The 16,492-nt window shown below is 39.8% G+C and overlaps 1 protein-coding gene across 2 annotated transcripts in view; it reads right to left on the reverse strand.

Annotated features, from left to right (window-relative positions):
- The window catches only part of ANO1 (anoctamin 1), a 74,444-nt gene that overhangs the window by 38,348 nt on the left and 19,604 nt on the right, over positions 1–16,492 (reverse strand). For both annotated transcript variants that reach the window (XM_026034637.1, XM_026034638.1), the window contains exons 2-3: positions 5,701–5,879; positions 2,033–2,356 (exon numbers count right to left, since the gene is read on the reverse strand). In XM_026034637.1, coding sequence (XP_025890422.1) covers positions 2,033–2,356; positions 5,701–5,879 — 503 coding nt within the window. The remainder of the gene's footprint in view (positions 1–2,032; positions 2,357–5,700; positions 5,880–16,492) is intronic.

Below are 16,492 nucleotides of genomic sequence, written 5' to 3' on the forward strand. Positions count from 1 at the left end.
CATTTGTTTGAAACAACTCTAGTTTCCAACAACAGGGACAATCACCAAACACCTCCCTTTGGTTATAAAATGCTCCCATCACAAATACCATTGTCTTCCAAAACAATTATCACAAGGTTAAACAGAGAAGATAAAAACTGTTCGGGAAGCAGAGACTAATGTCTATGGACACAAATATAGACTCACGCAGTTACATCTGAATCGTAGGCACACAGCCAAACACTATGATTTCTTGAGTGCTTTGTAATTAATGGAGTTGAGAAAGTCTCTACTTGCCTAAGTTGCCCATATCTCAAAGGATCACAACTGCATTAAAAAAGGAGAAAAGCTGCTTCATATGCAGGTGGGAATAGCTATGTTAAAACATTAGCATTTTAACTGGGAAAATTGGAGGAAGAATTGAAAAAAAATAATAGTACTAACAGAATCCTGCAAATCCCTGAATCCTTGGACCCTAAGACTCACCTGGGCTCTGCTTCAGGAGCAGGGCACTGGGATTTTGCTTCCATCATGCCCCAATCTACCTGTACTTTGCTGCCAGCCTCAGGGGAGTAACCATTTCAAAGGCACTGGACAAGTGACACCAAACTAGCAGGCGTTCACCAAACCAAGAGTTAGAAACTTCAATTAAACTTCCTAATCTTGATATTTCACAAATGATGAAGTTATTATAACTGTTCTTCAGACGCCAATATTCTGCACTTTCTTTCTAGAAATTCATTGCTTGGAGGCCACAAATACCTGCCACCCTCACACACAGCACAGCTTTCAAAACATTTTTGAATTTACTTCACTGAAGAGAATTTAAGCGACTTAGTAAACTCTTCTTGCAACGAGCAAAATCTCCAGTGCAATCTCATGAGATGCCTCTCGAGCTCAACTGATCGTATGCTTTTTCTCCATGCTGACATGCTGGACATAGAAGCTGTTGCAAATCCCAGGGCTTTGATCTCCATACATTTCTGATCTGTTCTGATATCCTGTCCTGAAAAGCCAGTGTTCCCTAGGATGGGTGTTTATGGTGTCCTGGCATGAACTCAGAAGCCTTCTGCAACATCTGAAATCATACTGCTTGTCACAGGTGGGGCCTTCCCATCTTGTAAATATTTTTAGATCTCTATGACTTGACACCAACCTACCACAACACTTTTCAAGTTTTGTAAACAAAAACTACTTTCTGACATCTGGGAACAAGAAGTGCAAGTATTTTACTTTGCACCGTTGGATTTGTTACTTGTGAAGGTAACACTTTTTTTTTTTTAAATATATACTTTGATCCTATATGTGGGTGTTTAATCTTAACTTGAAGATCCTGTTTAATAAAACTAACAGAAATGTTTACCCTCTGTGTCAATAAATCCAGGCATATCGGTTGGATCATTTCAGTACAAGAGCTTCCTTTGAAATGAATATGGCTGTAGCTATTTCTACTAATCACACACTGGCAGAACTTCACACACCATTTTTGTATAATCTAACAGTCTTTTAATAGTACAAATGCTGTTTTGGGGGTTCAGGTGGACTGTATCACTGGTGTCTAGGAATGCAGAGACAAATTTTAACACAGATACCTGCACTTAAACTGAAACATTTACTAAAACCTCTCAAGCAGACTTCATTCTTTGGAAGGCTATAATTGAGGTATAAAAATGTCAATGTCTTTATCAAACTTTTCAGCAAAATGAGAATTACCAGTGGACCCAAACCACAGCATACGGCAAAGTGACTTATACCAGTGCAACTTAAGCTTCACTTTTAGACACCATAAATGTCAAAAACCGGTTTTGCAATAGCAGATGTGCCACAACCTGCCCCAGCCAAGCAGACTGCCAGGCAAGAAACATCACCTTGCTGGGGTATTCCCAGGAAGGAAATTTTAACAACTCTTGGACAACACCACCAGACTGAAAGCAAGCCCTGGCAGGGTTGAGCCCTTGCCCCTTGGGCCAGAGCCATTCAACTGCTCTGCATCTCCCAGAATCTGGCCATTAGTCATCTCCCCTGCGTTTAACCACTGGAATTGGTTCCTTACATCCTCATCTCGTTCCAGTTCCAGACCAGCCTCCATGAGGTTTCCTTCATACTCCTCCCGGCGAAACCTCTTGTCATCCTCATGGTAGTCTACATGAGGCTCGTTTTCCATCTCCAGGTGCACTCCCTTCCCAGGAAGGGGCTGATCCTGCTTGTTGCTCCGGGCACTTGAATCATTGTGATGAATTCTCCGAGCGAGCGTCCTCCCCACTGAAGATTTCTTGTAATGATAAACCAGAATGTAATCCACTTTTCTCTTGCCATCTCTAAAGTAAAGTCCATATTTGCAGTCCGCATCTGGATTTCTAGAGAGGGAATTTAACAACTAGAAGCCAGGGAATGTGTGGAGAGGAGAGAGGGAAAGAATAATTAGTGCACGTGCTGAGAGACACCAAACAAGCCAAATATTTCTGTTAGGTACTCCTTACTGCCATGAGCACGCAGTGACCCATCTTCAGACACCAACACGCAGGAGGAGCCCCCATGTGCTACTTCCTCCCAACAATTTTGCAAGTTAACACCTGCAATTTTACTGCTTAGACACCCAGGATTTTATTGGCCAGGAATAAATAGCTAGAATGACTGGGACTTAATTCAATTACCAGCATGCTAGTTCATAAGTCAGCTCCTTGGTAGGTTTGGTTTTCTCCTTTGTGGGTTAATCACGACTAAGATCATCTGTCCTTTTCCACCCCTGACATCTGTGCTTCAAGGCTGACAAATAGATTAATATCATGTGCAAGCGCTTCTCACTTCTCTTATCTAGAGCTGCGAGCCTGTATCATCTGAGAAAGAGATCAGTTTAGAAGCAGACTGAGGGGAGCCAGCTGGTCATGACGCACAGCCAAAAAATGCAAACGGGCTGCAGCCAGGGAAGGGGATTCATTGCTCTCTGTTCATCACTTTCTTCCCCTCTTATAAAGCCACGTCTCTTTGCAGTCTGATGGTGGCAAATGCTTTATTCCAGACTTGAGTTTTGCTCTGTATGTTTGCTCTGCTATGTTGCAAGATGCAAGTAAAGTAAGGCTTAAAACACAACATGATTTTCAAGGATTTATCTGAAAACAACACAGGATAACTGTAGAAATGCAAAAAAAAAAAAAAAAAATAAATATTGAGGTTTGCATCCAGTAACACCTTTCATTCAGGATTCCCAATATCCTTGAAGATGTATGGCCATTTTAAGAGTGAAAATTGACTACTGGCTTACATCTGCTTTTACACTAAATACTCATGGCTGCAGTGACTTTTCAGAGCTCAAAGACAATATCTGGCTTTTATTTTCACAGAGAATTTTAAGCCTCTATATAGGGAAAAAGGACTTTGGCTCCAAGTAACAGGCGTTGGCTACCAGTTGCAAGTCATACTGGTCAAAATACATTTGGGATACATAGACTCTGTAACTGAAGACGTGGGTGCAGGTTATTTGCAAATAGCTGTGGCTAAGTCCAATTCTTAAAACCCAGATGAAAAGAGCAACCTAGGATGATACTGTACAGCACATCAAACCCAACATGCCCAAAATGGCATCCACTGAACTTATAAAAATAATATGAAACGATAAGCTCTGATAAATGAGAAGTCATATATTTCCAGATTAGCAGTCGCTGTGCCCTCTCCACCCCATTCCTCAAAAGCGTGTCCTGTAACCTTCAGTCCACACGAGCCTTGGTGCCAGTGGGCAGGTTCCACTCGCAGCAACACAATATCACCCTAAGGTTACACAAGCCTGGCAGACATCTCCAAATGCTGCCTTGAGGAGGACACATCCCAGCCACCACAACAATAAATCCCTGCCTTTCTTCTGGGGACAGGCTCTGCTGCTCTTCTCCCTGCCACGTTACCAGGGGAAGGAGTGAGACAGGGGGCAACAAGTCCCAGATGCAGGTGAGCATCTACCCCCTTATGGATATCTTATTTATTCATGAAAATCCTATTTTTTAAAACAACATTTTTAAAGCAAGTTAAAAACTAAAGTTAAAAAGTTGCCTTCCTGCAGCAAGGCAGCTCAGTTGTGCATTTTGTTATAGCAAGAAAATATTAGGAAATAAAAACTAATTGGATTTTCAGGATATGAAGCTTCAACAAAGCAGCAGAATGAACAGCAGCTCTAAGCAAGATATGGAACTTTTTTTTAAGAAAAAACACTGCACTTATTCTAAAAAGATGTGTAGATCTTATTAGTTAAAATCAGTTTCTGAACAACTAGGCTTAACTGACAGATGTTCAGATAGAAGATGTTCAGCAAGAAGATAAAACAGGTAAACAAATTGGACCCCAAGCACTTCCTTTCCTCACTGGCCTGCCTTCAGGAGGGACAGTCGGCACCAATTAGTAAGTCTATTCTGGAGAGCAATAAATCACAGGAGCAGACGGGACTGAAGATGGCTCTTGAAGATTACAGCAGTAAGTCTGCCAGATGTTTATAATTGTTCAGGGAGATCAGTACATTCTGGCCATGACTTTTCTTGTCCTGGAGCACTCTTTTGGTGGAGGCTGAAAAAAGCAGCATTAAAAGCCTTTTTAGTTTCTCGCTTTCTTTGAGCCATTACCACCAGGAAGAGGGTAGGTCACACTGCAGAGTCTGAATGAGGGTCTTTGCAGTTCTTTGGAGTTTCCTGTTGAAAAGCTGACCCTCAAAAGAGATGCACCAAGTACTTGGGAGAGAACATTTAGGAAACTGTGTAATTTTAAAGATATAATGTCAGTAAATTTATTAATTTATTAATATGAGAATAGCTATAACCCACAGATGAAGATTCCAAAGAAGCCTGTCAGCCCTACTTTAAATAAATAATGATGAGGGTTTTTTTTTTTTTAAGGATGTGGTATTAATACTGAAAGGTACTCACCAGCCACATCCTTTCTTACAGTGCTGCTGCACTGAGATCTATAAAGAGGCATTGATTTAGACCATACAAGGCCCCTATCTTTCCAATTGCAAAGGAAAGACACAGAAAGGGCATTTTCATTTTAAAATATGAAGAGGAATATTTATGTTCTGACAGCACTACTCCTCCCCACTCAATCCTAATTAATCATCAATTCCTATGACATGGAAAGTATTGCCTTTCTGTTATATATTCTTCAGCAAGGTCCCACATAGCCCACTCCATCTCAACTCTTTCACGTGAATAAATTCATTTTGACATGTTTATGGCAGAACCAACTCCTAATCACGTTGGCATTCATGTCAATGGTTTTTCTTAGTATTCCTGGTGAAATGTTTAACCAGGGCACAATTAATAATAGTGAAAAGCTATGTGAGAAAAAGACTACTATTGTACACTATCACTATCCATTTAGTGATGCCTTTGTTACCAATAGCTTTTGCATGGCATTTCAGACGTGGGTATGTCTAACACTCCGTATGGACAAAGAGATTTAAAGGCTACCACAGACTTAGTGCCAGATTACTTCATCTTAGACCAATTAACTCCATTTTAGACTACAGGTTGAACAGGAGCCCTTGCTTTCCTGCTTCAACCATGAAGCCACAAAACCCACTAAATTAGTGCATATGGTGACAGGAGATAATCTTCCTCATTAACTCTGCAGAAGGGAGGGAGAGGATATTAGAGCGTCCTGGGAGTGGAAGCAAAGAGAAATGAGGCATGGAGCAGCGCGGAGCATGTCAGCTCTTGCACAGGTGGCAAGCCCTTTACTCACTGTACTTTCATGCTGGACATAGCCAATATCCTCAATAGCTCGGATGTTGATGATGTGTATCCCCTTGTCCTCATCAGGCAGGCAGGAGTATTTTTCGTTCATCCTCATGCCCGTCTTGCTTGGGGCCTCGAGGTGATCTTCTGGCAGGAATTCCACCCCGTGGAAGTCGCGGGCTGCGTCTGCAAAGAACAGGAGCCGTTTCATCAGGACACTTTAATCCCAAGCCTTGCTCCTCCCAGAGGCACCCAAGCTGAAACATATCCTGTTCCTGCCTTTGTCTGCCAGTAAGACCTCGTTTGCGCTTCCACCCTCGCCCTTCCCTCCTGCCCCAAATGGAGCCCACAGCCACTGCCTACTTCTCCTCTTGATGTGCCCTTAGCTATTCCACAAGACAATCTCTGCATTTACTTAATCAACAGAGAATACTTAACCTCACAAGATTTTAAGAGTGAGAAAAAGAATAGGGAACTAGCAGGAGAACACAGGTGGCATGGGGATTTCCCATTTTACAGCAGACATTTAGTCCTTCAACAAGCAGCTTCACTCATTCATGCTGGAAAGACTAAGTGCTGTACGTATGTATCGCCTTCAAGGGCACATGTATTGCCTCTGATGTGCTGAGCCACCTTTATTGTTTGCACTTCCAGTTCAACAAGTATATAAATTAGGGTTTCATGCAAAAATTTCACTATAGACAATTGACGAAATACAAACTATTGTTTGCACATATGCATTTACGCACTTGGTGCAAGGCGTTTTTCTAACATTTTGTTGATTTTGACACTGAGGTAATGCCTCTTAAACCACTCGAAATAAAACCAGAACAGAATTTCCTTGTCTGAAGGGTGAAGATAAAGCAAGAATTTTAGAATTTAGCCTTGAATGGATACTAAATGCATAACTTTCCCCCTAAACAACAAAAACATGCAGACTCTAGTAGGAGCTAGACGAAAACAGTCTGTTGCCCCAGCTAGTACATTACCTAAGCCAGTGGCAAAGTCCTGCGCTTGGGATGGACTAGCTCTGTTCAATCATTCATGGACTTCTACACAACAGTGTACAAGCACTAAATAGATAGAAAGCAGCTTTGCAGAAAAGGACTTGCAGGTCCAGGGGGATCAGCTGAAAGTGAGTGATGAAGAGGGAAGTGGTGAAGAATAATCGCACAATGTGCTGCAAGAACAAAATCAATAGGTCTAGAGACGTCACCTTGCCCTCTAGTTGGCACTGGCAGACCACAACCGAGGTGCTGTGTCCAGTTTTTGGCAACTCAGTCAAAGATGGTCATTGGCAAATCCACACAAGCCCAGGGGAGGGCCACCAAGATGGTTAGGGGGCTAGAACACATGATGCATGAGGGGAGGCTGAGAAAACTGCACTTGTACAGCCTGAAGAGCAGGCAAAGGACAGGATCTGCCTCCTGTCTCCTACTGCTTAATGAGAAATTACAGAGAAGACAGGGCCCAATTCTTCTCATAGGTGCACAGCAAAATCATGGGAAGCCATGGAAAAGCTGCCACAGGAGAAATTATGACTGGACACGTAGAAAAACAAGTCTTCAACAATCTCCTGTCTAATTCATACCATCACCTTTGCACAAAATCTGGCCTGGAATTAGCCTTGCTTAGTAGATGCACACAGCACATAATGCCCAGATGTCTGCAGTGCCATGGCTGCTGCTAATATTCTCAGGTAGTTATTTCATAACTGTTGCTACACTTGTGATCTTGGGACAGGACTCTCAAACTCAGATAAAAATGGGGTTTTTTTTAAACTATTAGAAGTTATGTTGAAAACTGTTGAATGGGAAGTTCAACTTCGGAATGTGCTTGTACCAATTCCCTTTGAATATATACCCTGCTTTGTTCCATACCCATATCTCTGAACATATGGGAACTGGCACTTGTGTGATCAGCTGCTGAATTCTAGGGTATTTTATCCTTTATCCTTTAAAACACTCAGACTCATACAGCAATTTTGGGAACTGCTATACCTCTTACATAGAAGAACCTAAGCTTGGATATGGAAGAATGCCTGAAACAAATTTCAGTAAGAATAGCTTAAGTGCTGTAAAAGTCTTCTTTCCTTTCCCATTCTCTCACACATGCATTAAATAAAAGCCTAGTTACTTTATTGGATTATGAAGAACATTAGAAGACAAGCATCAGTTGCTGACATCATGAATCTGATAATTTTTTAATACCCATCATGGGCCTGTGAACTGAAAAGTAATAGTTTAGAGATTACACTGAGGATAGAAAATGTTTGGGTACAGAAAAACACATGCTCTAATGAGTGCAAAAGAGCTCTATGTGCTCTGGGGCTGCACTTGTGAGCAGCATTTGTTAAGTCCACGGCACAGAGCAAGGAGACCTATTCACATGATTCAGCCCTATTGTGCAAGCTCAAACAATCACCCATCTGCAAGTATATATTTACATCTCTGTTTACACATCAGTCTCCTGGCAATCTCTGGAAGAACAAATACGTAAGGTAGTCAACGAATCATAAAATTCCGGCTTATTATGACTACTGGAAAAGATGTGAAATGCAAGAGCTTTATTGAAATGATCTCAACTACAACAAGTTTGAAGTAATTTCTCTACTTAGTATTAAACCCTGACATCATCTCTAAGTATATAGCAATCCAAACCACTTCAGTAATTACAAATACTGAGAGATTAACCTGTTCACATATGCTGATTTGGCAGAGCAGAACACCAAGCATCCTTCTTCAATACGGAACAGAATATTTTAAAGACTTTAAAAATGTAAAAGTGTGTTTTATGTTAATCATTTTAAACAAGGAAAATAACTCAAAACAGTTCATATTCAGAGTCATTTATGCAAAGTTAGTAGACATAATATGAAGAGGCTCTTAGCATCCTTTTTCAGCCTACAGACATATCCTCATCTCTGTGCTGAGAGGTAAAAAGAGAACGAATATTGTGAAAATTGGTATCCTTGCTGCCTTCTCACCACTGTGTCTTTTGGCAAACCTGCTCTTTTATATTTGCTTAGCAGAAAACACTCAGACAAAGACTTAAAGAAGTATTCAGCATATCTCAGCACATCCATATAAACAATGAGCTGTATTCACAATTGATGTTGTTCTGAAACCCGTGAATTTCAAGACAGCAGAAATTTCCTTACACTCATGGAAGGTAGATTCAGACCTACCCAATCCTCCTTCTGCACTTTATATGTCTATGGCTTTGATATTCCCTAATGTTTGGCATGCATTCAAAAGAAGCAAACAAAAACCCCAGCAAGCATGCAATACGCAATGAAATGCTCTACTTCTTGCCTCTCTCAAAGCATGTAAGTTCTGTATGGGTGCAGAACACATGCAGCTGAATAGCATTTGATACCAATTTCAATCAGATGGCAAATCAGGCTTAAGAAAGTATCAGGTTAATGTCATACGTGAAGAACTTCCATCTTCCTTAGGTCAGACTTTGCCAGCTAATTCCAACACTTATTAACAGCCCCATATTTTTCACAACTAGCAGAAAGGACAGGCAGCCTTTATGTTTAGGAAGAGCTCCATAGAGTAGTAGGTCACATACATATGTTGATTCCAGTCCCGTCCTTGCTAGGAAGGGGGTAACTGTGGGAGCAAGAAGAGGTACCTGTCCACTCTCTTTTCCTTCTACCTGCATTTTTCCACGGACCTTGGAATGTGATGGGCAAGACTGAGACACTGGCTACCATGGGAGTACAGAGATTTGCGTCCTTCGGGCAAACTCCTCCCTTGGCTCTTTTGCTTGAAGAGAAAGCTGCCAATGTCCTGCACCAGCCACCACACATGATCCACTGTCCTAGTCTGCCTTGCTCTCTAGGGATGACACCCAACTACTTGAATTCAACTGTTAAAAGTCTTGGAAGAAGGAGAGAGGGAAGAAAACAACAACAACAACAACAACCAAAAAAAAACCAACGGCATGAAAGCCCTAGTCGCTAACCTGAAGAAAACCTTTGATCCTCTGGAAACCCAGCAATTAGTTCTTCTCAAGACAGTGACTACCATAGAAAGTTTCACACACACAGAAAAGCTGTATTACTCATGAAAGATGAAACAAAACTGCAGTTACACGCCATCCTTTAATTCTATCTTTTCTTCTTTAATTCCTTACCTCCCCATTCCTCTCTTCTTTCAAAAGGAAAAGATGGGAGGAAATAAAATGATGTCCTAACTATCCTCCCAATCTGCCACACTGACCACCTTAGAAGAAAATTAAGCGTGTATATTGCTGTAAAGAATACAATACAGACAATTATCAATTCTCTGAGATTTCCCTTAGGGACAATGGGCTCACAAACATAATAAATAAATAAATAAATATATATATAATAAAAATGTTGCTATGAAAACAAAAAAAAAAGCACACAAGAAAAAATAGGCAAAATCTATACTTCGCTGAAAGAGATAAATTTATACAAACCACAAAGGTGAGAACCTGGAGGCAAAAACGGGATGAATAAGAACAGACAACTGCATTATAACACTAAGTAGAAAGGTGTATGTATATGACTGTCTTTGTTCCAATTAATTCTCCTCCTTCTGAATATCCCTCACTTGGATAACATAGGAAACAAGATTCAAGTCAGAGGAAAGAGGAAAATAATCTCTTTCTTTGCTCAGTCTTCAGATACAGATGTAAAACATTCTCAGGCAAACTCCTTTCGCAATAATTAAAATATTTAATAGCTTTTCTACCACAGAAACCTGGCACATGGTGCTGTGACCATTACTTATTTAGGTAGTGCTTCATCATTTGAATTCAGTGGTCTGAAGTCATCTTCAGACTGGGAACCAACACGGGAAATCTGTTCTACAGTTTTTTTTTCCTCCCCTCCCACCCTTGGTCTCAGACCAGATCAGCCAGTTTATTAATATTACAGTTATGATTACTTGTAACTATTGAATTTTTTCAGTCAATGGGTGTTTCTTTAAAATAAATGGAAAACTGCATTCAAACAAGGCAGTTCTAGAGAAACGCCTGCCAAGGCTAAAATGAACATCATAAAGTCAATATGAGAATATATAAACAACCCAGCAGCTATTTCACTCCTCAACCTGAAACCAATAATTTAGTTGAAGCTAGTTTCTCTTATCTCCCCTTGTTTTCTTTTCAAGGATTATGTTTAAGAAACTGGCTGGAACAAAAAACTCATAAAGACATCCAAGTTACATGTCCTAGTTTTTCTCAGTGAGGAAAAAGGAGGACACTTACATGACCATATGAAAGAAGACTTATATTTCAAAAAACAAAGTGATCTTTTTGCCTTATATGAAGTGTTCTATAAATTAAAAAATTCGAGAATAAAGCAGTTTGCAGTGTTCCTGGTTATAGGAGCTAATCATTTTAAAGCAGTCATTGTACCTGCACTTCACAAATGCTCCTGCAGTAGTAGCATTTATTTTCTAGAATCCTAAAATGTAAGATACTAGTTTCCTATCAATTATGATGGAAAAGTAATGCACAATCCCAAGAACTGATTAGGATCCTACTGTGATAGAGAATGAACATATGAAGAAAGATGCTGGTAGCCTGTAAAAACCATACACCTATACATATGTATACATATACATATTTATTAAGGTTGCATATTTTTTTTGTTACAATGCTCTTCCTGCAGAAGAAACTCCTATAGCAAAATGTCATTTTTTTAAAACTTTGCAAGATACTGAGAGAAATCTCTTCAGTGTGTCTTTGCTTAATATATATTGCCCCCTAGCAGCAGAATCCTCCTTTAGCAGGTTCTCACCATTTCTTTACTTTCCATATCTCCTCTAAATTCAATTACAGGTTTCTTGGACTTGAGAGAACAAAAGAAAATAAAAAACAGAAGAGAAAAGGAAAGAAAACAGTCTCATAAGTCATTCACCTATGACTCCCCCCCCCCCCTTTTTTTTTTTTTTTTAATCTTTCCTTAAATATAAAAAGGACTAAGTTGTCAGACCTGGAGCCTGAAATCCATGCTTTGCCCTCAGGCAAATGGGGCAAGGCAAATGTCAAGGCAGCCTCAGTCCCCATCCCAGGACTGCTCCTCCCCTCTGACCTATGGGTCATTCCTTTTGACCCATTAAAGGCTGCACACAGAATGCCAGGGAGGATACCCACTGCTGGCAAACAGAGAGCTTTTTTGGGGGAGCCTGACACCTGTTTACAAGGCGTTGGCTCCATCCCAGCAGCCTGACCAGGGATTACAGTGCTCCCCTCAGAGCACTCTTGGATGTCCTAAGCTTTGCTCTGTGAGAAGTCCAGAATCTCCCTTGCATCCCAGGTTCCTAATGGACAGATGTTCCCTCAAGCTGCATGACTTGCGTAGATGCAGGAGGTTGCACTAGTTGACTGGGAAGGCACAGGATTGCTATATAAGACAACCCACCTACCCCAAGATGGGATTAAATGCTCCAGCAACACCAACATCTCCTGCCCTCCATCCGCCACAGCTGCACGTCGCAGGTCCTTTGCTCTCTCAGCAATGTGCTGCGTGGGATGCAACAAGACTTGCCCATTGCCTTGCTTTTGCATTTATTCTAAAACTTGGCTGTAGCTTAGATCTGTACAAAATATTACCCTAATGAAGTGAACAGAAAAGAAGTTATGATCCAATCCATTAAAAAAAAAATTGAACAGTGAAATGAAATGGGATTCCAAGGGCAGTTGTCTGTATAGAACACAACTACTTTCAATGGAGGACAGTCTTAATATAGCTGAAGCTGACAGCTTTGTTAGCACTTCAAGTTACACTCAATGGCAGAGCCCATTCATAGATTATGGCCAGTATTTGGGACCCTGAAAAAACGATTCCTGTTAGGTAGACGGAGAAAGTCCAGCTCTTAGCAAAATTATATGAAGCATCGTCTTCCCTTTCTCAGCACTGTTTTATCAAGAGCAGGTCTCTGGGGTGGGATGAGAGCCTTCCCAGAAGGCCTTCCACAGCTTTAAACTTATTGATCTATTACCATCAACAACACGTTAAAAAAGGACAGACCACTATGATATCATTTCTATTTCTGCTCTTCTATTTTTATTTTTAAAGAAGAATTTACCCTCTTTACAGTATTGAGCCCTGGGTTGGAACACATCTGCAATGTGATGCAACAGCTGGTGAAGCATGAAATCTGCAAAGAGCCACTTTCAAAAAAAAATATATATATATAAATACATATAATTTTGGATGGAATGATGTAAAGGACCTACAAATACAAGTTCTACTCTAAAAGAACTCATACCACCAGTTTATTTAGAACCACCTTTTCACAAAAACAGACAGACAAACAAGCCAAAAAAACCCCAACCACTCTCAACATGCTCCTAGGACAAAATAATTTGATTTTTTCCCAATCAACAAGAACTATTTCATGGTTTATTAGGCACATCTGTTTTCAGATAATTACTGTAGCTATGTAGAATATGAGAGTCAAGCATTCCTCCGTCACCAGACATTGGGGAAATATTTCCAATTCACAAGTTTTTCCATTTCACACCAAGTAGTATTAAAGCCATGTTAAAATACATATAGCATAAACATTGCAGTATTATCTGCATTACTATTAAGTGTAATGAGAATAGATCCTCCAATTTACATGAGTTACCTTTGACTTCCAAAACAGCTTAAGATGACCATCTTGAATGCACTCTGTAATGTCAGGTCCTGGCAGACATGCCATGGGAACAAGAGGATGGATTAAGAGAAGGAAGTGAAGCATTTGTGCTCTGTGAATACTGTTAGGTACGTTATGAAAGAGATTTTGATGTTAAATATTTTTGTTTATATGTTCAAAGTGAAAGATATTTTCCTAAGGGATGACAGGGATATCCTAAGGGATAACTCTCACAATTACTTTTTAAAGATAGCTAAATACATTTAAAATAATACATACATTTTCCTTTAACAGGCTATTACAAAGAGTCTCTTATGCTGAACATGTGAATAGGAAGATCCAAAGAATATCAATTTTACTGTTAAAATATTAGCCATGGACTGCAGTCTGGGATTGAAGTCATAGTATATACTGACAAGTAAAGCTGTTATTGATCCACGAGGTTTCCAGTTTAAAGTTTAATCTTGAAGCACTTACACTCCTGCTTAAAATTCCATAGACACTAGAGCATTCCAGCAGCATAGACTTAAGTCTGAAGACTCTGGCCAACAGAAGATTTGTCCTGCCAGAAATGATACTTTCATAATTATTACTGCACAGGATATCTTTTGAGATGTTACGGTTCCTTGGGCCTCATCACGAGTCCTGATGCCCTGGATGGTTCTACTGAAGCCTTCCAACCAGAGTCACCACGTGCAGGAGCTGCAGCTCCTCTACCTTCGCACAGCTACAGCCTGGGTGGGTCAGGGTTTGCCTGGCAGAGCTCCACATTATATATGTTTTTTGGGTGTGCAGAACCAGTGGAGTGACCTGCACTACAGGAAAATCAGATACTCTTGCTTGGCATGCTTGGTGGCCCCGTCTTGGGCGACAAAATTCTTGGAACAGAAAAGGAATGTGCTGGCAACGCTAGCTTGTCCTCAGTGCTGGAGAACTTCATCCCAGAGCAAACGAGCAGTAGAGGCCCAGACTACGTGCACTTGACTGTCCTGCAAGGTTTTGTGGCAGGAGGCAGGCAAACTCACTACAGAGCTTGGATTACTCAAAGGGTTGCTACTCAGTCCATACCAGAAAGAGTAAAGGTGCTCAACAGCCCCTGCCAGCCTCAGCTAAAAAGCCTGTGAGTTCACATAAGCAGAACATAAGATAGGCATCATATTTGGAAAGATCATTATGTTCAATCTGTGTATAAACAAGGATGTCTTTGGGGAAAAATAAGATAATATCAAAAAAAGCCATTTTAGCCAGTAAGATCATAATTTTATACACTTTTATATGAAAACTAATGAAACCAGAACTAATAAGAGGCAATTGTGGTCCAGTATTTTATCTCAAAAATTGCAAGATAACTAGCCATAGAGAGAGCTGCTTCTGTCTTGCTTATTATTCTTCAAGAAATTAACCATAGAGACAGACCACAACTACAAGTATCAGCAGGTGAACACTGGGCTTCATATGACACACAGTACTAAATATACTAAGCATTGGGAATAAGTCATATTTCCTTGAGAAAACCAACAGTGGCCACCATAAACATATGACCCACCAAAACACAAAATAGAAATGATTTAATTCAATTTCAAACAGCACATCTCTTCCATAGATACAGATTATGTTACTTCCCAAGTTTGTCTCCATTAAACAAATATCATCAGTAGCTCCTGAGTGGTACAACGTAAGGCTCCACCAAAACAGGCTGCTCTATAATTACTACACCTCTGACACAAAGTGTTTAAACATTTGCAGCATACAGAAAACTTACTGCTCCCTAGCAGACAGTAAGGAGTCACTCAAAATTATTAATGGTCAGAAAGTATTTTAACCATCACAAATGTGCTGAGAAATGCTCCTCAAGCAGAACCAGCTGAACCATGGACACGAGCTCTGTGCCAGTCCCTCCGATGCCACCTGGGGCGAGAAGGAAGCTGCACTCGACAAAACCACGGTTATGAGGGAGAAGGACAATTTATTTTCATATTTCCCGATGCAGACAATGAAGATGTTATTGCCTTATTTGTCATGGAGTGCCAAAGTTTCATTCTAGCATTTAAGAGCAATTTATTTTCTTCTAATGCGTGATTAAGTTTATAAGCTTAAGGCAAAGTTTTGCTTTTGGTTTTTTTTTTTTTTTCCTTCTCTTTTGGTTAATAGAAAACTAATTCACTTGCCTTTTTTTTTTTTAAAAGTAAAATGTTCTGTTCACTTATCTAGTAAGTGTTTAATCCCTTCAGTGAAAAACAATAAAATAAAATTGAATTAAACTTTAATATATTGCTTATCTTTTGACATAGAAACATTTAGAAAAACAATATTCCATATGAAAGAATTTTTAGTTTAATAAAATATTTAGAAAATTAATTTATTTGTATAAGGTCCTTTGTCATATCTGTTATTCCATAAACATTTCAGAAATATATTGTAAACTGCAATCCACAAGCTTTTTCAGTCTTTAGAACACACATTAAGTTGTGTTTTAATTTTTAAGTTGTAGTAAGTTTAAATGGTTTATGAAAAGCATGATGCATTTTTGCAAGCTAAGTTTCTATTCTCAAGAATATTTGCTTTTTTTAGATTAAAAAATTATTCATGCTCTCCAGAATTACCATGATGTGATGACTTACAAAGCTTCAATAAATTTGGTGTTGCTTAAGAGTGGGGAGGAAGTGGCGGGGGGCTGGAAATAGTTATGTCGATACCAGTATTTAATGAATTAGAGAGCAACTAGAAAAATAAATGAAGTTGGTGCAACTCTGACCAATTTTAAGTCTAATGGAGACAGTTTACTGGTAATGTCCTTGAACTGTTTGTTTTACTACCCTTCTGGATTTCTGGAAGCCATAGCTGTTGCTATTTTTTATTATGACTGGCTACGTATTGAAGATATTCTGTGAAGTGATGTGCTAGAGCAACAGTGCTTGCAGGGAACAGGTGCCATAATGCTATACCAGCTATTGCACAATGCATTAAATTGGGAGACATATGTTGTTTAAAATATTTAAACAAGTCACAGTGGTTGAAAAACATTCCAAGGGGTTACATGTAAATTATTATTTTACCCAGTCACCACTTGGTCTAGCTAAAGATCAAGGCATCATCACACTAGATGCCCTGTTAAGACAGCAGTGAAGAGACGATGGGATCCATAAAGCCTGCACACCAACAACCACCACATAT

The sequence above is a fragment of the Nothoprocta perdicaria genome, unplaced genomic scaffold (assembly GCF_003342845.1).
Source record: "Nothoprocta perdicaria isolate Ctin4 unplaced genomic scaffold, notPer1 scaffold_15, whole genome shotgun sequence".
In the NCBI taxonomy this organism is placed as follows: Eukaryota; Metazoa; Chordata; class Aves; order Tinamiformes; family Tinamidae; genus Nothoprocta; species Nothoprocta perdicaria.